This window comes from Myotis nattereri (genome assembly GCF_964212035.1).
Source record: "Myotis nattereri genome assembly, chromosome: 8".
Lineage (NCBI taxonomy): Eukaryota > Metazoa > Chordata > Mammalia > Chiroptera > Vespertilionidae > Myotis > Myotis nattereri.
The window spans coordinates 66,958,199-66,984,160 of NC_138083.1; the positions used below are offsets into that span (position 1 = coordinate 66,958,199).

General features: G+C 42.9%; 1 protein-coding gene across 1 annotated transcript; it reads right to left on the bottom strand.

Moving 5' to 3' along the window:
• Positions 1–907: 907 nt before the first annotated feature.
• RPN1 (ribophorin I) lies at positions 908–25,877 on the bottom strand. Its single transcript, XM_081096593.1, has 10 exons — positions 25,374–25,877; positions 23,908–23,972; positions 16,171–16,477; positions 11,409–11,618; positions 9,300–9,492; positions 7,593–7,692; positions 5,696–5,834; positions 5,300–5,419; positions 2,881–3,126; positions 908–1,595 (listed from the first exon to the last, which is right to left on the bottom strand). The coding sequence occupies exons 1-10, from the start codon at positions 25,632–25,634 to the stop codon at positions 1,413–1,415; spliced, it is 1,824 nt and encodes a 607-aa protein (XP_080952719.1). The 5' UTR covers positions 25,635–25,877; the 3' UTR covers positions 908–1,412.
• Between the last annotated feature and the right edge of the window lie 85 nt (positions 25,878–25,962).

A 25,962-nucleotide genomic window follows, 5' to 3' on the forward strand; every position in this document is an offset into this window, starting at 1 on the left:
TTTCTTCAATGAAACTTCCCCCAGCTCCTTTGCAGATTAAGTGTCCAGTATATAACATCAGAGGACCCTTTCCCCTTTCCTCACAAGGTTTTGTCAGTTTGTAATTATGAACTTGTATTTGATCATTTTACTATCTGTCCTCCGTAAGAATCATTCTGCTTTGTTCATCATCATTTCTTTAGTGCCCAATAGAGCATGTGATGAAGAATAGATAATCAAAAACTGCAAGAACAGAGCCCTCACTTCCTCCACTCTGTTCTTATGAAGTCCACTTCACCTTTATGGCCTCACTGTTCTTTTTTTTTTTTTTTTTTTTTTTTTTTGCCTCACTGTTCTAATATAGAACCAACCAGTGGCTCGGTGCACAGATTCATGCACATTGAAAGGAAATTGATTAAAAGATTCATGCAGTAATTACGTTACTGCAAAAAATTACATGTCAAAGTAGTATATATAGTATCTATAATAATAAAAGTATAATATGCTAATTAGACCAGACATCCTTCCAGACGTCCTTCCTTCTGGACAAAGCCGCAGCGGGCGGGGGCCACAGCAGAAGTGGCCGCCGTGGCAGTGGGGGCCAAGGCCCTTGCACAAATTTCGTGCATCAGGCCTCTAGTAGAATTATAAAATTAAAACATGCATGCGATTGGTGCCAGCAAGAACTTTATATGTATTGCATATGCACAAGTCAACACTGATTTTTAAATTGCACGTCATATGTACCAGTCGGTCGGTCAGACATATGTACGGTCCGTCACTTTGCCTTTTATATATATAAATAGATACTTACACTTGTATGCACACTTGCTCTAAGGAATAAGTCCATTATTTAATCAATAAAAAGCACTTGATAATAGCATTATACTCAAGAAGTTATGAGAGATTGTCAACAGGACAAAACAAATGTTTCACAGTCCCTGTTTTATTTTCTTTTGTTCGCACATGTTTTAAAAAACATGCATACACTTGCAAAATACTCAAACATCAGGAATTAGAAGGGCATAAAACAAGGAGCTTACAGGCTTGAAAGAATATCCTAGGCTTCAGAATAAAACAAAACCAATCAAATATTAAAAATTTATTTGTTCAAAAACACAAAAGTATTTTATTTTTAATGAAATTTAAGTTTTGATGTGTGTGTGTGTGTGTGTGTGTGGTTTCAGTTGTTTGTTTTTAAATTTTTTTAAAGGGAACAGTTTAGGGGAAAAAAACTAAGCTTCTTTTTTTGTCTAAGGCAGGGCCTGGCTTCTCTTCCTTGAAGGCCTTTTATAAAACACAGATGCCAGCATTCACTGGCCTCAACGTTCATCCCCCAACCCACACACACACACACACACACACACACACACACACACACACCTGCCGTAAGTGCAGCACCCTGGGCTCACCCAGTAGACAACTGGCAGGGCCTACAGAGCATCCAGGATGTGGTCAATCTTGGTGACCAGCTCCTGTCGCTTTCCTAAGATGAGCTTTTCATTCTCGATATACGTGTCTTTCTTGAGCTTGCCAGCCACCAGCCGCTCAGCTTCCACTGCCGACTTCAGCACCAGCTCCTTGACCTGTGCATCCAGTTTCTGCATTTCGCTCACCTGGCCAAGGCAAGAGCAGGGCAAGGCTTGAGAGTGGTCCTCTCACCCTCATTCAGCAAGGCTCACCACCTCCCATGCCAACAGATTCCAGAACTCCCAGGCCACAGGGGCTGGTTGTGAAGGGAGACAGGCTTGGCTTCAAATGCCAGCCTCACCCCTCCCACCCCCCACAAACCCTGTTCCTTCAATCTCTGACCCTTGTGAACAAAACCCTTCACCACCCCTGGGCCTTAGCTGTAGAAGAGGATTGCAAGAAATGAATGGGAAAATATGTAAAATCACTTAAACACGGTGGTGCCAGGCACACAGTAGGTACTCAAGGGACATTCATTCTCTTCCCTTTGATTATCAAATTAGGTGCAGAAATTCACATAGGCAAAGGACCACTGGCTGGGGTGTGATATTAGGTCTGAGTGACTCCTGTGTTATCACCAACTCGATGTCAGACTGAAGACTTTTATACCCACATTCACTCAACATTCAACAAATATTTAGTGAGCCATAGTGCTAGGCATGATTCTAGGTTCTGGAAAAAGCACTAAAGACAGATAAGGCATCTGCCCCACAAGAAGCTGACAGATTATTAATACTTAAGCACATGAATAAACAGTTTCAGAAAATGGTAGCTGCTATAAAGAAAACAGCACAGGATAAGGAGAATGCTGGGGCGTGGCACATGGAGAGTGTGGTCCGGAACTCTAAAGGACACCTCCAGGGGGAGGGGAGATTCCCCTCCTCATTTATAGGCCACAGGAACTCACACAGCACGTCCCAGGCAGGATTCTCAGCCCTTTACGTCAAGCATGTCAAACTTATTTCACATTCACAACCACTATGGGTAATACTAATAGCATTCCAGTTTACAGGTGAGGCAACTGAGGTACAGAGTGAGATAACATGCCTAGGTTTACAAAGTCTGAATCAGAGCCTGGACTTAACCCCTCTTCTAAGTCTAGTTCTTCTCACGTGGTTCAGACAGGCTTCCAAGGAGGAAGCAGCTGCTGTCAGTACCGGCTGTGAGGACAGACAGGCTATATAATCTAGGAGAGCTTTCTCCACACCCAGCTGAGATCCAAGACACCCAAACTTCCTGTTCCACCACAAGGATAGACACAATGCCACTGGGTGCAGTATCACACCACAAGCCAGCAGTGAGCAAGAGCTGCCTGGTGGCTGACCCAGACAGAGCAGCCATATGATGCTCTAGTCTAGATAGTGGGGTACAACCCTCGAAGATGGGATATGGCAAGCAACGAGCCAAGCGACAGTGCTGACAGACACCTACCTTATCACACAGGTCAGAGCCCTCCGTCTTCAGCCTGGACTGCAGCAGGGCAATCTCACTGGTCAAGGCTTTGTGTTCCGTCTCCAGGCTCTTCTTGCCACTATTGAGGGTGGACACATCCCGGGACTGCTTATACCTATTGACAGTCTCGTCAAAGTGACGGTAGAGACCTAGTCTCTTATTGACCAGGGTCAAGACCTGCTCTGTGATGCAAGCCACCTTCATCCTGGCTTCCGCAGCCGGATCCTGGAGGAGAGACAGTATAAGACGAAACCAGGCCTGAACCCGCTCCAACCTTCACCTCCAAACATCACCCACTACCAGCTGTGCAAACAAAAAAAGCCATCTTCTTGGAAAGTCAGAGAATCAAACTTGTACTAACACTGAATCTGGGCCAGTTCAGCAATGGGAAAGACTGGGGACATGAAGATGAAACAGATGTTCACTTCAAAGTCCAGCAGGGCAGACAAACAGATGTACTAATGCCAGAGTGCACCATGAAAGACATAAGGTGCTGAGGAAAGAGAAATCTCAGCTCAGGTAACGGCAAGATTCCAGGATGTCCATTATGTCTCTCCTTAAAATACTTCAAGGGAGCACTAGCTGGTTTGGCTCAGTGGGTAGAGTGTCAGCCCGTGGACTGAAGGGTCCCAGGTTAGATTCTGGCCCAGGACACACGTACCTCGGTTGCAGGCTCAATCCCTGGCCCTCTGGTCAGGTGCGTACAGGAAGCAACCAATCAATGTGTCTCTCTCACATCAAATTTCTGTCTCTATCTCTCCCCCTCCCACTCTCTCCAAAAATCAATGGAGCCCTAGCCAGTTTGGCTCTGTGGATAAAGCGTCCGCCTGTGGACTGAAGGGTCCCAGGTTTGATTCTGGTCAAGGGCACATGCCCTGGTTGCAAGCATGATTCCCAGTAGGGGGTGTGCAGGAGGCAGCCAATCAATGATTCTCTCTCATCACTGATGTTTCTCTCTCTCTCTCTCCCTGCCCTCCCTTCCTCTCTGAAATCAATAAAAATATATTCAAAAAAAGAGTTACTATCACCAACACTAGGAATTCCTGATGTGACACACTGCAAATGCAGCATCACTGTATAGTGTTCTTGCTAAAAATGCATAATCTGAATTTAATCAGGAAGAAACATAAGATAAATGTAAACTAAGGACAGTCTATAAACTTCAAAAGGTCTCTAAACTTCAAATGTGTCAAGGTCATTAAAGACAAAGAAAGGCTGAGGAACTGCGCCAGATTAAAAGATACCAGGGGTGCCCTGGCTGGTTTGGCTCAGTGGATAGAGCGTCTGCCTGCGGACTGAAGGGTCCCAGATTCGATTCCGGTCAAGGGCATGTACCTTGGTTGCAGGCACATCCCCAGTAGGGGGTGTGCAGGAGGTAGCTGATCGATGTTTCTAACTATCCCTCTCCCTTTCTCTCTGTAAAAAAATCAATAAAATATAGTTTTAAAAAAAAGAGAGAGAGAGAGACTAGGGAGCTATGATAACTAAATGAGCTGCATGATCCTGAATTGAATTCTGGAATATGAAAAATAATTGTTATAAAAGTTATCACTGGGATAGTCAGCAGCATTTGGACATGAGCTGAATTACATTTCCTAAATTTGACGATTGCATCGTGGTTATGTAAGAGAATACCCTTGTTCTCAGGGTGCATACACGCTTAAGTATTCAACGGTAAAGGAGCACAAATGTCTGCAAACTTCTCAAATGGTTCAGGAAAAATAATGATGTCTAGAGATCAAATGTTAACTGCTATGTCTAGGTGATGAGTATACCAGTACAGAGTTGTTTTTATCTTTCTTGTAATGTTTCTATAAATGTAAAATTTTTTTCATCAATAAAACAAAAGCAATTTTTATAGCTTTAAAGATAGGGCTATTTCATAATAAAACCTAGACTCAACCCTTCTGCATGACAAAGTTTGTTAGCAGCTATCCCAACTGCACCACCTTGAGCCTTGGGCAGCCTTACTGGTTTATGGAACCAGCTGGATCAACTTTTTTGCTTACATTTATACTACTGCTACCCACAAGTCCCTGTGAGTCCTCTCTTCTGTCCCACAAACTGTTCCCTCTGGCTGAGTGCCCTTCCCACCTTTTCTGCACCTCACCTACTCAGGGTAGCCTTTTGGGCCCTTAAAAGTACACACTGTGTCCGCTGCCCTGATCCCACAGTACTCACTCACCATTAGCAACCTGTGCGTGCTCCATGATCACAGCAACAAAAACAAGGTTATCTTTACAGAAAGGATTAGCAGAAGCCACAGGCAGCAGAGAATCTTCTGGGCTACAAGGTGCTACGTTGGTCTACTGTGACGACCAATGCTCAGTAAAGCTAGTGAAACACATTATCAAGGGTGCAAAATGACAAACTGACAAGAAGAAAGACACAAGGGTACCTTTGTGATAGAAAAATCCAATCTGACATAGATGATGACTGTGAAGAACAAGATGTAGAAAGCAGCCACTACCAGCAGGGGCTCCTGCAGCATGAGCACCTTGTTGAATGTGTAGTGCACCTGGGGGGAGAACCAAGAAGATGAGCTGTGACAGGCCTACATGGACTCAGAAACCTGGGAGCCAAAAGGGGCTTCACCAAGCCAACAATCATCCAGGCTGCCCGTCCCCCCCGCCCCACCTGCCCGTCCCCCCCGCCCCACCTGCCCAGTCCTACCCCCAGAGGATGCTATGTTCAAACCACTCCAGCCAAGGAGGGAAAGATAGGCAAGACCTGGCCCCCAGCACCCATTCGCTGTGAACGGAGGCACAGGAGACAGAACCGCAGAGTCACGTACCACAATGTCCTGAATGTGCTGTTCTACCAGATTTTTTTTGTAGGCAACAATCACAGGGCGGCCAAATGTGTCCAGGTAGGTGTAGTGCAGCTCGTCTGGGGCACGGCTGATTTCATAGGGACTGTCAACTTGGATGTTCCTGGAGGCAGGTGGGAATATAATATAGCCTCAGACAAACTGCACTGACCAACTAGGTTTACTTAGGGTTGGAAAATTCCAAGGCTCAATCCAGGGGGCCTTTCGGGGTCACTAAGTTCACACTCCACTCTGCTCCCCTACCAGCACCAGGAACACCTGACCACCTGAGGCAGCTGACCCACTGCCAGAAAGTCCTGAGTATGAGACCATTCTTCTGCTGAGGCAACAACTGTCTATCTCCCTGCAACCTGCACTCATAAGGGCTCACCACTACTGGCCCACCCCTTGGAATCACAGAGATCACAGAACTGTGTGCATTCTACCCAACAATAGCCTCTCAGGTACTTGAAGAGGCTCCTGAAAAGTTACTCCAAATGGTTTCTCTCTTCACAGATTGGAAATTTGTTACAGGGCATAGTTGGACATGTCCTGCTTTTGCCTACACACACTCATTCTCCCTTCTCCTAGTCAACAGCACTCTAGTTTTACTTGGAGGAACTACCCATTCTCCAACTGAATGTCTTCCACGGGAAGAACAATCAAGATGCCTCTCCTTCTGGTGATCAGAGTAGACAAATAACCCAAGGAGGCCAAGTAGATGTTTCCCTTTAAAATGAATCAAGAGTAAAATAACAAAAAGCCTACAAAAAGGTATTTGTCGCTCACGCCAAGGGCAGGTGCCCTGTGTGTGTCCATCAGTTTTAGCCAACTGGAGTCCTGGAGATACTCTGGCTCTGGCTTCCCTCAGCCTAGTTCCTCAGCCTATGCTGTCATTTTAGGATATCCCTTATTCTTCCAAGTCCACTCCTTTCTGCTTAAATTGACCAAAGACAGCTCCTACAGCTTGTAACCATGGAACGCTAATACACCATCTGAGATCCTCTCCTCTCCCTCCTGTGCCCACCTTTCTGAACCTGGTCTATGGAACCCATACCCTTCTTCATTCTTTTTTTTATTTTCTTTTTAATATATCTTTATTGATTTCAGAGAGGAAGGGAGAAGGAGAGAGAAAAATATTAATGAGAAAGAATCATCAATCGGCTGCATCCTGCACACCCCCTACTGGGGATCGAGCCTGCAACCCAGGCATGTGCCCTTGACGAGAATCGAACTTAGGACCCTTCAGTCTGCAGACTGACTCTCTATCCACTGAGCCAAACAAGCCAGGGCTCTTCTTCATTCTATTAACACAGCACAAGGGCTGCCTGACTGTCCTGACTTTGAATTATTTCCTATTGCAGATCATCCCATCAGATTCAGGCCATCACTGTGGCCTGCTAAGGTGACTTTGGAGACTGCTCCTGTCACACAAAAGCACTGTGTTTGAGGAATATTTCATAAATAAATCTTGTTCCCTCATCTGAATCTAACTTTTCCACTTAAACTCCAGTCCAAAGGTCCCTACAGGCTTCTGTCAAAGATATATACTGACAACCGGCCAGCGTGGCTCAGTGGTTGAGCATCGGCCTATGAACCAGGAGGTCACAGTTCGATTCCGGTCAGAGGCACATGCCTGGGTTGTGGACTCAATCCCCAGTATGGGACATGCGGGAGGCAGCCAATCAATGATCCTTGATGTTTCTCTCTCTCTCTCTCTCCCTCTCCCTTCCTCTTTGAAATCAATAAATATATATATATATATATTTTAAAAACTATATACTGGGCACTTACTCTGTGCCTCCTCCACACAGATTTGCTTTGAGTAACCAAGGGCACCACCACAGAAATGGGAACAGAGGAAAGGAACAATCACACTCACCTGGCTCCTTCGGGCAAGATGATCTTCACAGTCAGAGAATCTATCACTTGCTCATCAAACACGTGGTCCACAAACCTCATTTTCAATGCATACTGGTCACCTGAAGGATCAAACAAACACATGCAATGATGTGAAAAACTAAGAAAATAGGACAGGGGAAAAGGGGAGTACACTCCCATCTTACAAAGAGGAGTAAAGATGCTATCCGAAGTTAATGCACTAGGAGACTCTGGAAGACAGAGGTGGTGGTAGCAGCATAGATTTTGGGTTTTCCCCAATTTCCACATAAAGACAGAGCAACTAGATAACAAAGAAAAAAACCCATGGACCATATTCCCAACAAAACTAGGTAACATGGCATCTCCACAAACCCCAAAATACAAGGGGGTTTAGTCCACAAAACACCAACAGCCACACGACCTACACATTATTAGGGTCTGTAAATGATAAAGCAGAAGGAAGCAACTGGGCAACTGATAGACCTGAGGAAAGAAGAGCCCCTGACAGACAATAGTGTTCACTTGAGAGTATGGCAGGCCAGCTGGAGAGGAGCAACTAAAACTCAAGAGTCCTACACCCTGCACAGTGGGTGAGTAAAATGGGCCACAGAAACTCTGGAAGTCTAGAGTAGTCTAGTCCCTGAGCACTTTGAAAAGCCCACCAGAGCTCCCCTGCCAGGACAGGACCCTACACGGATGAAAAACTGCTGGAGAAGAATCAAAAGCAAGCATAATGGGGACAACAGAGCTACAGGAAAACAAAGCCATAGAAAGCTCAGAAAGCAAGCCACCATATTTTTTAATATTACACTGAACAACAGAGAATTGGGCAGTTATAATTATTCCTCCTAAAAGTTCACATTAAAAATGAGCAACAGAAAAGTATCAGACTCCCCCTTTTGTATTAAGTTATATTTTAAAAACTTGTCAACTATAATTAAAAATAATTTAAGTTACAAAAAAAAAAAATCCCTAGAGGAAATGAAAGCAAACCATAAGACATGCCCACAAAACCAATCAAATTTGTTCCTACTATTTCAAACAAGCTAAAGGTATTATGAAAATGACACAAGTTATGAAAAAAATATATAAATCAGACTTATAGAAATTCAGAAAAGTTTCAGAAATCAGGAAAAAAATTAGAAATAAAAGAAAAAAATCATTTTATAAATGAAGGCTAACCTAGAAGGAATGTGAATGAATAAACAGATAATATCTTATGATAAAAAGTAAAAAGAAGTTTTATTTTTTATTTTTTAATGTATTCTTATTGATTTCAGAGAGGAAGAGGGAGAGAGATAGAAACATCAATGAGAAAGAATCATTGATTGGCTACCTCCTGCACGCCCCCTACTGGGGATGAGCCCGCAACCTAGGCATGTGTCCTTGACCAGAATCAAACCCAGGACCCTTCAGTCTGCAGGTCGACGCTCTATCCACTGAGCCAAACCAGCTTACGCAAGAAGAAAAGTTTTAAATGAAGAAAAGATTCAAGAGAAAATGCCAAATACTGAAGACTGGCAAAGATTCAACCCCCACTGAGCCACACCGGCCTGGCAAAATATCTCAGCCTTTTTAAGAATGATAAGAAAATATTCTTTCTCCCCATCTAGAAGGACCGGCAATTGTGAAATAATAATAATAATAACTGCAAGAAATTAAAGAAAAAGATGGTCTCTCCGTTCTCTACTCCCTTACTAAGACTGACCCAAATTATAGAGGTACTCATAGCTTGGGAGGTTGTAACCAACGATGTAATGGGTCTTCCACCCTCCAAAAAGAGGGAAACGAGGGCGGATTTCCATCTCTACAGAGTCGTCTAAAACAAGGAGGTGGCTGGTGGAAACATTGCCAATCTCATCCCGGTAATAAACATCCTGGGCAGCAGCGGGAAGAATGGTCTGCAAGAGAATGAACATACATTTTTCAGAGGAATTAATCCTAAATAGAGAAAATACTTTCTGCACCAAAATCTTCATCCCAGTACTACTCAATTAAAATAGTCCCCAAACTGTAAACAATCTAGAGCAGTGGTGGCGAACCTATGACACGCGTGTCAGAGGTGACATGCGAACTCATTTTTTTGGTTGATTTTTCTGTTAAATGGTATTTAAATATATAAATATCAAAAATATGTCTTTGTTTTACTATGGTTGCAAATATCAAAAAATTTCTATATGTGACACGGCACCAGAGTTAAGTTAGGGTTTTTCAAAATGCTGACACGCCGAGCTCAAAAGGTTCGCCATCACTGATCTAGAGGCTAACTTTTCCCCCAAGGCTTCAAAATGTCTCGATATCAAATCTACTTCTAAAAAGGTCAATAGCCGAAACCGGTTTGGCTCAGTGGATAGAGCGTCGGCTTGCGGACTGAGGGGTCCCAGGTTCGATTCCGGTCGGGGGCATGTACCTGGGTTGCGGGCACATCCCCAGTAGGAGATGTGCAGGAGGCAGCTGATCGATGTTTCTCTCTCATCGATGTTTCTGACTCTCTATCTCTCTCCCTTCCTCTCTGTAAAAAATCAATAAAATATATTTTTTTAAAAAAATAAATAAATAAAAAGGTCAATAGTCAAATTCTTCTATAAGTAGATAATAAAGAGAATAATAATTACCTACACAGAACAAAGGTAAAAACAATCTGAAAGTTATTTTACAGAGGGAAACTAAAGATGGAAGAAATTACATCAAATAACTAGGAGACAGGGAAGGTTATAGAAGGGTTTTCTCCACATTACATTCTTTATTGTAGCTTCCAAATCTGGAAGCATATTTTGATAATCAGGGGGAGAAAATGTAATATATTTTTCATACAGCGAACCCTTCTTTAATATATAAGTACATGAAAATGCTTATAAGATTTCATTTGTAAGGCAAAAAAGATAAAACTATATATAAAATATGATCAATTACTTTTTGTATTTCTAAGACAAAAAGAAGACAAAAAGATAAAACTATATATAAAGTATGATCAATTGCTTTTTTCAAAACAGTGTAAAAAAATATTAAAATGTCAGCAATTTTAATTATGAAGGGTAGTATTATGTTTTTCTTTTTTCAATTTAAATTTTCTTTAAAAAAACATGACCTAGTTATATAAATGAGGGCATTTTTTATATGCATGTGACTTGTAAAATTTTTCTTGTATATGTATATATATTTTTTCTTATACACATTTACATATACATATACATATACACATTTTTTTAATTGATTTCAGAGATGAAGGGAAAGGGAGAAAGAGACAGAAACATCAATGATGAGAGAGAATCACTGATTGGCTGTCTCCTGCATGACCCTACTGGGGGTCGAGCCCGCAACCCAGGCATGTGCCCTTGACAGGAATCAAACCCAGGACTCTTCAGTCCATGGGCTGATGCTCTCTCCACTGAGTCAAACAGGCTAGAACAGGGGTGGGCAAACTTTTTGACTCGAGGGCCACAATGGGTTCTTAAACTGGACTCAGAAGAAGGAGCTGCGGCCTGTTTCCCGACGTTGCCATGTTAACACTGCTGCTGGTGAAGGAGCGGAGGGGAGGGCAAGAGAACCCTCCGCCTCTTTCGGCTCCGCGGGCTGGATAGAACAGCCGAACGGGCCAGATCCGGCCCGCGGGCCATAGTTTGTCCACGGCTGGGCTAGAGCAATGAGGGCATTTTTTAAAGATTCTTCCTCTTGGTTTTAACCCTGTCACCCAACCACTTAAACCTCAATTAATCTTAAACAACTGCCCATATTTAGCTACTTTCAAAAAGTAAATGAAAGAACAAATATGATAAAGTCATAGTTTCTACCAACGTCCAAGCTTAAAACTCCATACCTTAAAAGAACGGATGGAGGATATACCACTATCGGGTTGCCTCTGGTAATCATAGCGTGAAAAAGGTCCCTTAAGCACAGCCCCTGTGTGCTTCAAGTCCACATTTTCTTCCACAGCAATATTACCCCAGTGAGAGACCTCGATGACTCGGGTCATGCTGGTGATAGTAAGAAAAGGGCTGTTGTTCTCATAATGTACTTTAAAAGTATCCTGTAGAAGAAGGAAACAAGTAGTTCAAAGTTCAAATCAAACTGATTAGAAACTACATATAAGCAACAGAATGATTAAATTATAATGTATCTACTGTATGTAACTTTTTAAAAATTTACTACGAATTTTTAATACTATATGGAAATATTCATGTTATTAATTAGAAAAATAGGATATACAAAATTCTTTTAAGTTCCAACACAAATATCACTTGTTTAAAAAAAAAAACTTCTACACTCTACTTATAGCAACTACGTGAGAAAAAAGATTCTAAAATGCAATACATAAGAATGCATATAGGAAGCAGAATTAAAGATTATTTGTACTTTTTCCTTATAGTTTTAATTTTTTTCCATTTTTCAATTACAGCTGACACTCAATACTACATTAGTTTCAGGTGTACAGTACAGTGGTTAGACATTTACATAACATATGAAGTGATCCCATGATAAATCTACACCATAGTTATTGACTAGATTCCCTATGCTGCACTTTATATCCCAGTGACTATTTTGTAACTGCCAATTTATACTTCTGAATCCCTTCCCCTTTTCACCTGGCAACCATTAGTTTGTTCTCTGCATCGGAGTTTGTTTCTTTTCTGTTTGTTCATTCATTTTTTTAGATTCCACATATAAGTCAAATCATATGGTATCTGTTTTTCTGACTTATTCCACTCAGCATAATACCCTCTCAGTCCATCCATGTTGTAACAGATGGTCAAGATTCATTGTTTCAAAAGCCAACTACCACTCCACTGCATGTATGTACCGCATTCTCTTTATTCACCCGTCAATAGACGGACACTGGTTAATTCCATATTTTGGCTATTGTAAATAATGCTGCAATGTACACAGGATGCAAACATCTTTTCAAATTAGTGTTTTGGATTTCTTTGGATATATACCCAGAAGTGGGATTGCTAGGCCAGATGGTAGCTCTGTCTTTAATTTTTTGAGGAACATCCACACTGTTTTCTATACTGGCTGCTCCAATTTGCAATTAGGCCAAAAAGCATGAGGGTTTTCTTTCTCCACATCTTGACAACTTAGTTTGTTGATTTATTAATGATAGCCATTCTGACAGGTATAAGGTGATACCTCATTGTGGTTTTAATTTACATTTCTCTGATGAGTAGTGATATTGAGCATACTTTCATATGTCTACTGGACAACTGTATCTTACTTGGAGAAATGTCTCTTCACAGGTCCTGACCATTTGTTACAGATTGTTTTTCAGAGGGTTAAGTTGTATGAGTTCCCTATATATTTTAGATATTAACCCCTTATCAAATGTATCATTGGCAAGTATCTTCTCCCATTCAGAAGGTTGTCTTTTCATTTTGATAGTATCCTTTGCTGTGAAAAAACATTTTAGTGTGATCTAGTCCCATTTGTTTGTTTCTTCATTTGTCTCCCTTGCCCAAGGAGACATATAAAAAAAAAACAGTACTAAGAGCAATGTCAGAGTTTACTGCCTGTTTTCTTCTAGGAGTTTCATAATTGAGTCTTACCTTTAAATCTTTAACCCATTTTGAGTTTATCCTTGTATATGGTTTAAGTGGTCTAGTGTGGTTTCCATGTTTGCATATATCTGTCCAGTTTTCCCAACACCATTTATTAACCAGTTAACTGCCATGCGTCCAAAACAGAAACCAATAAAGGTCCACCACTGTGTCTATAGACACTTATGGCGTACAAAGGGTTAAAGAGACTCTTTACCCCATTGTACTTTTTGCCTCCTTTTTCAGATTAATTGATCATTGATCATATAGGCTTGGATTTATTTCTGGGCTTTCTATTTTATTCCATTGATCTAGGCATCTGGTTTTATGCCAGTAGGATGATGTTGATTACTAAAGCCTTGTAGTATAGTTTGATATCAGGTAGTGTGGTATCTCCAACTTAGTTTTTTCTCAAGATTATTTTGGCTATTAGGGGTCTTTTGTGGTTCATATAAATTTTAGAATTCTTTGTTCCTGTTCTGTGAAAAATACTATTGGTATTTTGATAGGGATTGGACTAAACCTATACATTGCTTTAGGTAGTATGAACATTTGAACCATGTTAAAACAGTTCAACCATGTTTATGCTTCCATTTACTTTTCTCTTCTTCGATTTCTTTCTTTGATGTCTTATAATCTTTTAAGTCCAGGACTTCCAATACTGTTGTATATAGGTGGGGAAAGCAGACATCCATGTCTTGTTCCTGATCTTAAGAAAAATGCTTTTAGCTTTTCATCGTTGAGTATGATGTAAGATGTGGGTTTGTCACATATGTCCTTCATTATGTTGAGGTATGTTCCCTCTATTCACACTTTGCTGAAAGTTTTTATCATAAATGGATGCCATATTTTGTAAAAATGCTGTTTTGTGTAATATTGATGTGATATGGTTTTCATCATTCATTCTTTATGTGGTGCATAATGTTAATTGATTTGTGGATATTGAACCAATCTTGTATCCCAGAAATAAATCCCATTTGATCATGGGCACGATTTTTTTATTATACTGCCGAATTGAGTTTGTTAATATTTTGTTTAAGACATTTGCATCTAAGCTCATCAGGGATACTGGCCTATAATTTCTTGTTTTTCTGTAGTCTTTATCTGGTTTTAGAATCAGGGTGATGCTGACCTCATAAAATGAGCTTTGAAGTCTTCCCTCCTCTTGAATTTCTGAAAATAGTTTAAGAACAATACATGATAATTCTTTGAATGTTTGGAAAAATTCACCCGTGAAGCCATGTGAAGCCATCCAGCATAGGACTTTTGTTGGGAGTTTTGTTTGTTGGGAGTTTCTTGATTACTGATTCAATTTTGTTAGTAGTTATCAGTCTATTCAGATTTCTGTTTCTAACTGATTCATTCTTTTGGAAGACTGTATGTTTCTAGGGATGTATCCATTTCTTCCAGGTTATCCAACTTGTTGGCAAACAATTGTTCATAGTGTTTTCTTATAATTATTTATACCTCTCTTTAATTTCTGATTTTATCTGGGTCCTCTCTCTTTTCTTCTTGATGAGTCTAATTAAAGATTTAGCATTTTAGCCCCGCCAGTGTGGCATCAACCCAGGAACCAAGAGGTAGCCAGTTTGATTCCCAGTCAGGGCACATGCCTGGGTTGTGGGATCAATCCCCGGTAGGGAGCCTGCAGGAGGCAGCCAATCAATGATCCTCTCTCATCACTGATGTTTCTATCTCTCACCCTCTCTCTTCCTCTCTGAAATCAATTAAAATATATATATATTAAAAAAGAAAATGTAAGAATTTTAATTTTCAAAAAATTAAACCTATAAAAATTCTTAGAAAGTTAAAAACAACCCAAAATAAACAGCCCTAACTATATGTTAAATGACATTTAAAAGAGAAAACAGAAAGAAAACATAGGGTGAAATGATATGATTCCTAAGATTTGCTTTAAATTATTACAGGAAAAAAAAAAAGGACAGCTCAAGTGTGCTGATATCTTGATAACCACTGAATCTAAGTAATATCTAAGTGATGGGTCTATTGGGAGTTGTTATACTATTCTCTATACTTTTACATATGTTTGAAATTTTTCATAACAAAATCTTTTTTAAGACTTAATTGCTCCTTCTACTTTTAAGGCCCAACCCAAGGCTCAGCAATAGAGCCAGCTTTACTACCCACAGCAGCTACTCCAGCCACACTAGACAGCACACCACATATTTTCCCATTTCTTTCCTTTTCGCTTTTTTTCAATCCTCATCAGAGGACACGTTAAGAGAGAGGAAGGGGAGGTGGGGGAGAAAGAGAGCAACATAGATCAGCTGCCTCCTGTATCCACCCTGACCAGGGGTTGAACCCACAACCTAGGTATGTGCCCTGACTGGGAATCGAATCTACAACCTTTTGGTGTATGTGACGACGCTCCAACCGACTTGAGTCACCCAGCCAGCGTTCCTATCTGTATTCTTATCCTCAGGCCTCTGTCCTTTTTTTCTTTTTAGGATATATTTTTTTTGATTTCAGAGAGAACGGGAGAGGGAGAGATAGAAACATCAATGATGAGAGAATCATTGATTGGCTGCCTCCTGCATGCCCCCTACTGGGGATTAATCCTGCTACCCAGGCATGTGCCCTTGACTGATATCAAACCTGGGACCCTTCAGTCTGCAGGCTGACACTCTAACCACTGAGCCAAACCAGCTGGGCAGGCCTTTGAGCTTCTTATTGCCTCTGCCTAGAATGCCTTGTTTCCTTCTCCCCCAACTCCTACTCCAACTCTCCAAATGCTATTTGCTTTAAAAAGTCTTCCTAGGACATATATACTTTCAATAATAAAGGTTTTTTTAAATAAATAAATAAATAAATAAATAAACAAACAAATAAATGTCTTCCTAAACTCACAGCCTCTACCTGTACTCCCAAGAGAACAATGACCCCCTGGGTCATTCCACAGCAGATTAAAAAACTGATCTTGGATTTCCACCAACCCTACACCACCCAACCCTATCAATTAACTAGCTGTCACTCTAGAAGACGTTCTCTGAAGTAGACAGGCATGGGCAATATTCCACATGAGCCTACCTGACTATAGGCAGGGACATCTCTGAAAGGTCCATAATCCAGGAGGTCCTCAGATCGTGTGGGGTTTCCCAACTTGGTGTAGCTCTCCACATTTCGAGAGGCAAGCTTCACACGCATAGTTTGTGTCTTTGTGGGATAGGGAGAATAGAAATAATGGTTTCCCTCAAACACCACAAACTGTTTCTCTGACTGAGTGATCTGGGTTGGATATGGCTGAAGCACATGGGTATAGACTGTTTCCAAAATGACTGAAATCTTCATCCCAGGATCGAGAGCAACTGGTAGCTTGACCATGAAGAATCTACCACTGCAGGAAAAATGAGGCAAGAGAAGTAAGGAAATTAGAAACAGCTAGGAACTCAAAGTCACAGCAAAATTTTGTAACCAAGATAAAAGCACGAAATAATCCAGTCGGAGAAAGATAAATATCACATGATCTCACTCATATGTGGGATATAATGATCAACATAATTTGATGAACAAGAATAGATCCAGCCCTAACCAGCTTGGCTCAGTGGATAGAGCATCGGCCTGCAGACTGAAAGGTCCCAGGTTCGATTCCGGTCAAGGGCATGTACCTTGGTTGCAGGCACATCCCCAGTAGGGTGTGCGCAGGAGGCAGCTGATCGATGTTTCTCTCTCATCGACATTTCTAACTCTCTATCCCTCTCCCCTCTTCTCTGTAAAAAATCAATAAAATATCTTAAAAAAAAAAAAGAATAGATCCAGAGACAAATGGTAGGGGAAGAGGTGGTTAGAAAGCAATCAAAGGACTTATATGCATGCTTTTAGCATAACCAATGGACACAGATTCTGGGGTGGTGCGGGCTTACCCGGGCTGGGAATGGCTGGGGGGCGAGGGGAGATCAATTGGGGAAAAAGGAGACATATGTAAAACTTTAGACAATAAAGAAAGAGAAAAAATAAAACAAAAAAAGATAAAAGCAGTTATATTTAAGAGATCACCTTTAACCTATTAATTAAAACCTTTTAAGATAAACATCTGGATGTTCATCTCAAGATTGTTTATAATAGTAAAAGAGTATAAACAACATAAATGTCCAACAAGGATAACAGTTTAAAAAATTCTAGTACAGAGCCACACAATGGGATATTGGCAGCCACTAAAGAAGATACTTAGATTTATCTATATTAAACATTTCCATGTACAATGTAAGTAACAAATTAATTTACAAAAGAAACAGTGTGATTCCTTTTAAAAACATACATATATACAAATGTATGTGAAGAAAGTATCTCAATGAATGTTCCACACAATGTTTAATGGTAACCGTCTCAGGATAGGAGAATAAGCTTCATTTTGTTGTTGTTTTTCCAATTTGTTTCATAATGAGCTATACTCTCATAACCAGAATGAAATAAAGCTGTTAGCATTTTAAAGAAAAAGAGATGGCCTGGAAACTACTAAAATTCATATAAAGAATTAACTCAAAAAATGAATCTGAGTTTATTATGCCAGGAGACCAATTCCTTACAGACCCAGAAACCATTTGTGGAAAACTGAAGGCTTTTTAACATGCTTCCATGGTATTTAGAGTCCTTAAAGGTCTTCACCAGGCACATCTTTATACTTCATAACACTACTCTGAAGTACCTACTCAAAATATAAGTCCTATACCTTCTCCAGAAAGTCTTAACCAATTCTTAGTTTCAAGTCCCAATTATGCTTCTCGTCCCATTCTCTATCCTGAGATCTAAAGTCAAATTTTCAAATGTTCATTACTAGACAACTCCACTGACTACCCCACAAGCAATTCAACATATCCAATATCTAATATCATTCATGATCCCAATTTCCTCTATGAATATTGCTACCATCTAACCAACTCTAAGCTAGAAACCTCAGGCATTTTCTGATGCCTCACACTACCTTATCCCAATTACAAAATATTGGATTTATCCTGCCTTACAATGTCTCCCAAATTCATCCCCTCCTGGCTTTCCATTGCCTCCTCCTCAATTCAAACCATTATCTCTTGCCTAGATTATTAATCTCCTAATCTCTATCTCCCTGCCAGCCCATCAACACAATTTGATGGTGTCACTCCCACCTTAATTTTCATGTTAAATACTCCCAACATAATTGAATCTTGCTTTGATAATTCGGAGCCATTCAGTGCCCTAGGGTCATTATTTCAGACATCAAATCTTACTGAAGCCCGGCTGGTGTGGCTCAACAGTTGAGCGTTGACTCAGGAAGGGAGAGGTCTCTGGTTTGATTCTCAGTTCAATTCCCAGTCAGTGCACATGCCCAGGTTGTGGGCTCGATCCCCAGTGGGAGCCATGCAGGAGGCCAATCGATGACTTCCTCTCTCATCAACGTTTCTCTCTAGCCCTCTCCCTTCCTCTCTCTAAAAATCAATAAAAAATATTTTTTAAAAAATCTTATTGAAATGTGCAAACACCGGCTAGTGAAGGTTTCTGATTGATAAAAGGCTGGCCAGGCAACAAAGACCTGAGTATACTGGTGTCTAAGAAGGAGACAGGTTTTTTTTTCATATAGCTTTTCTTCTGCAGGACCTAATGGAAGAACATTCTGTGACGAATCTGGTTTTGTTGGGTAAAATAAGGCAATTACTCATTTGTTGAAACATATTTACTGAAAACCCAGGAAGTGTCAGTTTCTGTGGCAGGAAGCAGTAATAAAGACAAATCCGCCGAAACCGGTTTGGCTCAGTGGATAGAGCGTCGGCCTGCGGACTCAGGGGTCCCGGGTTCGATTCCGGTCAAGGGCATGTACCTGGGTTGCGGGCACTTCCCCAGTGGGAGATGTGCAGGAGGCAGCTGATCGATGTTTCTCTCTCATCGATGTTTCTAACTATCTCTCTCCCTTTCTCTCTGTAAAAAATCAATAAAAAAAATATAAAAAAAAAAAAAGACAAATCCGTGTAATGCATGCACTCAGAATTGGGAATAAATAAAATAGTATGCTGTTGAAGTTTTTAAATATTCCCAACTGACTAAAAAGTCCACAACCCTAAAAATAGTATACAAAGCAGTCCTTAAACTGACCTCAGCCCTCCTTACACATTCCTCTGAACTCCAGCCACTCTAAAGGCCCAGTTAACTAAACACAGCATAAAATGTCAAACCTCTGTTATCTTTACAATGTCTCTGCCTGGAATGCTCCTTCTCATTGGTTAGTTCGCTTAGTGATTAAGTCAAAATTTACTGAGCACTTACTATGTACCAGGTTCTGTTCCAAGTATATTTTATGAATTAATTTAGTGAATCTTAACCATGATCATATAACGTAGACATTATTACTTTACTAAGAAGGGAAGTATTCTTTAGTTTCCCAAGGATACAAAGCCAGTAAGTAGTAACAGAGATAGGATTTGAACCCTGGGAGTAAGGCTGCATGAGACCACACTCATAACTACTATGCCATCCTGCCTCTCCAAGAGATGTGCTGCAGGCCATGAGTCGCAGCCAGTAAGCACAGACAGCGTCCTTAAACAGCCACAGAGAGAGAGGAGTCTCTGAAATATTAACAAGGGAGAAGGGATTTATTAGCAACTTATTTAAGGCTAACTCAGATCTGGCATCCACAGGGGTGGTGAAGATGCCCAATTCATGCATTCTGAGACTACAATAGAAAAATCAAGGTAATCAACATGTATTATAATTTGGCTCCTTAGATAATGTTTTTGTAGATCAAATCAAAGCAACTCAAGAATTACATGTAATAAAAGGAAACTATGAAGATTACACAGAAAACAGGAAATATTATGTGGGAGAAAAAAAGATTAAAAAGTAGGAGCACATAAAACTAAATAATAAAATATAAAAAGTATTTTTTTTAAAGTAGGATCACACAGTGATTAAAACTATATAAAATATATCTGCATGTTGAAATGGTCCAGAACAAAAATATCTAAGTTGGCATGCCAGGGTTATGGGACTTGTTTAACGTTGTTATTAAGCTTTATATAGAACTAGGGACCCATTGCACGAATTCGTGCACCTTGAAAGGAACTGTGGGCCACAAGGCTGCAGTAGGCACAGAGGTGCATCTCAGCCCATCCTCTGTGCCACCGCCTGGACCCTCCTGCCACGGCCCCCGGTCCCGTCTGCCAGCAGCCCTGCTCCACTGCTCCCACGTGCTGACGGCGCCATGCTTGCACCTGCTGAAGACGCGGAGCGATTGGGGCCGGTGCCAGCAGCAGGTGTGAGCACCAGGCAGGACTTCAGCGTGCGGGAGCAAAGAATTTTCAGTAACCACCAGAGGCTCGCCCCAATGACAGCAACCGGTGCCCCACCTTGTTCTGGTGCCCCTGCTCACCTGCTCCATCATCCCGCCTCAGCCAATGCCTGCCATGTTCTGCGCATGCCTCCTGGTGTCAGCGCACGTCATAACGACCAGTTACATATTAGTCTTTTATTATATAGGATAATAAATTTAAATATGATCCCATTTATACCCATATGTAAAATCATGTATGTACAGACATATGCATTAAAAACACAGTTATTGTTAGAACAAATTATTATTAAAAAATTAAAAATAACTGAGAAAAAGTTTTTTTTAATTCTGTCATTTTTTTAAATATATTTTATTGATTTCAGAAAGGAAGGGAAAGGGAGAGAAAGATACAAACATCAATGGTGAGAGTCATTGATCAGCTGCTTCCTGCACACTCCCTACTGGGGATCTGGAACAGCAAAGTAACCAGAGTCAGGAAGACAGACCACCAAGCACTTGGAAGATGCAGAAATTCACCTTTATTCCAAAAGCAGCGCTGCTGGCGCAGGGAAATCAGTTTCCAAAAGCTGAGCACCTCTATCCTGCTGAACCCAGTCTTATATAGCTCTAAATTCTGTTTCTTGCTTCCAGGTCTTTGTGTGGGTCTTTCTAAAAGCTATTTTGCTGAAAAATAGGTTATAACAGACCTCTGACACCAGCAGCTAACACTGGGGACCTGGCTTCGGTTCAAAGCCTCTGCAAACTAACTGTTCCAGGATGAGGGTCTGCACAGTGCAGAAAGCGAGGACTAGGCTCATCTATATTAATAAAAGAGTAATATGCTAATTAGACCAGACAACCTTCCGGATGAAGTCAGGGCTGCAAGGGAAGTCCAGGTCCCGGGTGCCTGCCAGCAGCCGGAGAGGATCCTGGGTGCCAGAGGGAAGCCGCTGCCAGCAGCCAGGGGAAGGAAGGCCTACTCTTGAACGAATTTCATGCGCCGGGCCTCTAGTTATAGATAAGCAAGCAACCTGTTACTGCTGGGATAGGGTTAAACTGCCCTTACAGATCGAGCACGCAATCTGAGCATACGCCCTTGACCGGAATTGAACCCAAGACACTTCAGTCCACAGACTGACACTCACTCTATCCATTGAGCCAAACTGGCTAGGGCTCTGTCAAATATTTTTAACTAGAGGCCTGGTGCATGGATTCATGCACCAGTGGGGTCCCTTAGCCTGGCCTGCACCCTCTCGCAACCCAGGATCCCTCAGGGGATGTCGGACTGTCAAACTGGCAGCCCAACATCCCCCGAGGGGTCCAGTAGTGCGTGAAGCAGCAGGCAGCGGGGAGGAGCCCAAGCCCAGGCCGGGCACCGCACCACTCCCACTTATCCCAGCCCCACTGCGCCTGTCACCGCTTGGTAGCATTGCCACAGAGGCAGGAGAGGCTCGCACTGTTGCAGCTGCACTCACCAGCCATGAGCCCAGTGTTTGGCGCCCACTAGTTAGCTGAGCAGTGCTCCTGCTGTGGGAGCGCATTGACCACCAGGGGCAGCTCCTGAATTGAGCATCTGCCTCCTGGTGGTCAGTGCATGTCACAGACACAAGTCAACCAGTCACTTAGGCTTTTATATATATACTAGAGGCCCGGTGCACAGATTCATGCACTGGTAGGGTTCCTTGGCCTGGCCTGCGGGGATCGGGCCGAAACCGGCTCTCCAACATCCCCCAGGGGTCCTGGATTATGAGAGGGCACAGGCCAGGCCGAGGGACCCCACCAGTGCACGATCGGGGCTGGGGAGGGACCGCGGAAGGGGTCCAAGGCATGTCCAGCTCATCTTGCCCAGTCCCGATCGGCTGGACCCCAGCAGCAAGCTAACCTACCGGTCAGAGCAACTGCCCCCGGTGGTCAGTGCACATCACAGCTACCGCTCGAACAGTCCAACAGTCAAACGGTCACTTAGGCTTTTATATATATAGATAGAAGATAGTCATTTAAGATCCCAAGATTTTTTTCTTGCCTTGGCAGACTGGCCCAGTTAAAGAGTAGTCCCGTACACCAAAAGGTTATGGGTTCAATTCCTAGTTAGGGCACATACCTGGTTTAGGGTTTGGACCCTAGTCAGGGCATGTACAGGAGGCAACCAATGGACGTTTCTTTCTCTCTCTCTAAAATCAATGAGAGAAAAAAAAACCATATCCTGCCCTAACTGGTTTGGCTCAGTGGATAGAGCGTCAGCCTGCAGACTGAAGGGTCCCAGGTTCGATTCCAGTCAGGGGCATGTACCTTGGTTGTGGGCACATTCCCAGCAGGGAGTGTGTAGGAGGCAGCTGATTGATGTTTCTCTCTCACCGATGTTGTTGGCACTCTGTCCCTCTTCCTTCCTCTCTGTAAAAAATCAATAAAATACATTTAAAAAATAAACAAACATATCCTCATTCTGGCCAGTGTGTCTCAGTTGGCTGAAGTGTCGTCCTGTGCAATGCACGCTCACAGGTTCAATTCCTGGTCAGGACACATACCCAGGTTTGAGGTTCTCCAGTTGGAGTACATACCCCCCAATCTATGTCTCTCACATCAATGTTTCTCTCTTTCTCCCTCTCTCTCTAAAAATCAATAAAAATTGCCCTAGCCAGTTTGCTCAGTAGATAGAGCGTCGGCCTGTGGACTGAAAGGTCCCAAGTTTGATTCTGGTCAAGGGTACATGCCTGGGTTGTGGGCTCAATCCCCAGTAGGGGGCATGCAGGAGGCAGTCAATCTATTATTCTCTCCCATCATTGATGTTGCTATCTCTCTCTCCCTCTCCCTTCTTCTCTGAAGTCAATAAAATTATATTTTAAAAAATAATAAAAATCAATAAAAATTAAAGTATCCTCCTAGCCAGGTGTTCAATGGTTAGAGCGTCAGCCCACAGACTGAAGATTCCTGGGTTCGATTCTGGTCAAGAGCACAAATCTTGGTTGCAGGCTCCTTAATAAAGTGTTTTAATATAAATAACTAATAAGTGCCAGGCCCCAGGCTATGCTGAAGTTAAAGCTGAGAACAAGGCCAACCCCGGCATTTAAAGAGCTCAGTCTACTTCCTGCAAAGAGGCATCACTTTCCATGCCCTGAAGTCTTGAAAGTGAGGGTGCTGTCTGCCCCTGGGAAACAGGGTAGTAGCTAGCCATGGATGAGAGGATATCTGCTGAGGCAAACAGCTTGAAGTCCTCATCTATTGGATGGGGATCCCTAAGCCACACGGATTAGAGACCTGGGATCAAAAATAACTGCTTTCCTGTTGTAAAATAAACTGCCACTGTTAGGGGAATCCAATTTTAGCAAGTTATCAAAAAAGATATCATACATGGGCCTAAAATATGTTAGTCTGTTGCTTGCTACCACACACTATCTTAATCGAAACAGCTTTTAATACACCAGGCACTTCCTAAGCAATCCTCCTAGCTTATGATTCTAACGCTGACAGGATAAGCCATAACAAGAAGAAGCAAACACAGATATAGATATTCTGCCTATTCATTAGCTTACCTTTTACCCTTAATTTTGGTTTCTCGTACTTCCAGATGGTTCTCTTCCTCATCTTCTCCCTTCACCTATAAAAAGACAAAAAAGGTTACTTCTTTTTCTGTCTTTTGGCCTCTAAATTTTGAGTCAACAATTAACCAACAGCCTCAGAATGTTCCCATTAAAATATTCAAACTACCAGAACTTTTTAAAAGATTCAATTCTGGTTTCAGTAACAATTCAAAGGTGCAGCACATAGTTAAATGAAGTGTTTCTCCACCTTCCCACAAACCTGAGCAAATGCTCATGATAGACAGTGTGAATAGGAGTCATTTCAGAAGTAGAGTCTCCATAAAGTCCGGTTTATAGCTCCAGGTCCGGTCAGGAAGTAAGGTGTGCTTAGAAGAAATATGATACCGTAATGACTATTCTCTTAATGGTTGGGTAATCACTTAATGGATTGCTGTTGTCTAATGAAAACAGCAATAAAAAGCAAAGCTCTGGCCCTGGCCACTGTGGCTCAGTTGGTTGGAGCATCCTCTCGCACACGGAAAGGTCAGGGTCGGATTCCAGGTCAGACACCTCGGTTTCGGGTCCGAGTCAGAGTGCCTGAGGGCGGCAACCAATCAATGTTTCTCACATTGATGTCTCTCTCTCGCTCTCTCTCTCTCTCTTTCCCTTCTTTTCTGTCTAAAATCAATAAACTTATCCTCGGGTGAGGATTAAAAAACAAAACCTTAAAAAAATAAAAAAGCAAAGCTCTGTAGCTGTATATCCCCAAAAGCCAACATTTTCTTTCCTTGAGAGCCTTACAAGTGTTCCCTGAAATACCTGGAAGTACACAAGCAAACCTGTGCACTGGACGTGCGAATGGGAACCGGAACGGGAAGTAGAGAACTGGACCTTACCTCTCCGTACAGTTTACACGGGCTTATCTTATGCGCATGATTTTTAAAACCAACCTCAGGATAAAATTTTAAAAAGCGCTCCCCAGCAAGCCTATGAAGTGTGTAATATGAACCACGGTTTCAAACGGTTACCAAGTTAAACACGGAGCCTACCCTATTGCAGTGCTGGCTGATTTAAATGATATCTAGAAAGAGGCACCCACCTACCCTGACTGAGCCTGATACTGAAATACAGACATTAAATTCTAGCCCATTCATTCTCCTCCGGTCGGACTGCGGCGCTGCCCGTGAAGAACGCAGGGCCAGCGAGGTGCGCAGTGGCGGCCGGACATGCCTTCCCCGAGGCGATCATCTTTGTTTTACGGGCGAGAGGGATCGCTCGGCGCGGTCCCACCGGCGCGGCCCGGGAGCCGCAGAGGAGGCTCGCTCAGCGAGACGCGGGCCGCGCCGCGCAGCCTTTACGCTGACGTGTCCGGCGTCAGGGGCTGACGCCCCGACGCCCGGGCCCGCTTTCCCCGAGGCCGAGAGGGGCGCGGGGAGCAACGACAAATGCTAGGAGGGGCGAGGGCCCGCCCCGCTCACCTGCACGCCGAGGTGCGCCAGCCGGGCCTCGAGCTCCGGCTCCAAGGCCAGCAGGAAGGAGGTGGCGCGGGCCGTGGAGCTGCCGCCCGGGTGCGCCAGGACCATCTCCACCGTCACCTTGGCCAGGTGGCTGCTCAGGTCCACCGTGCGCTTCACGTCCTCGTTGACCAACGGCGGTGCCTCGGGAGAGGCGCTGCCTGGCGCCGGGGCCCAGGCCCCGAGCAGGAGGAGCACGAGCAGCCGGGAGGCAGGGACCTCCATGACGGGGACCGAGCTGAGCCGCAGGCCGCGCGAGCACCGCCGCCCCGCCTCCGGCCACTGCGCAGCCGCTCATTGGGCCCGGGCTGGCGCCACGAGTTGGCGGCACCGGGGAACGAAGGACCCCGTCTCCAGGGCAACGGGCCGCCCCAGGCGCCTGACTGCGCGGCCCCTCAGTTATTCGATTCTTCCGGGAACGAGCCCCTGCCCATCTGCTCTCTAGCCATTCTTCCCCTGCAATCACCCCTGCTCCTCGAGACAGTAAGATTTAACTCAGACGGAGAAAGTAAAAACCTAGGCAAAAGTTTAAGCAGAAACAGGGCATCTGCAC

Excerpts from the sequence above, each read along its gene's own strand:
- RPN1 (XM_081096593.1), bottom strand. The coding sequence starts at position 25,634 with ATGGAGGTCCCTGCCTCCCGGCTGCTCGTGCTCCTCCTGCTCGGGGCC. Across the intron at positions 23,973-25,373 it reads TGGCGCACCTCGGCGTGCAG|GTGAAGGGAGAAGATGAGGA; the intron begins GTGAGCGGGGCG and ends GTCTTTTTATAG. Across the intron at positions 5,835-7,592 it reads ATCTTGCCCGAAGGAGCCAG|GAACATCCAAGTTGACAGTC; the intron begins GTGAGTGTGATT and ends ACCTGCCTCCAG.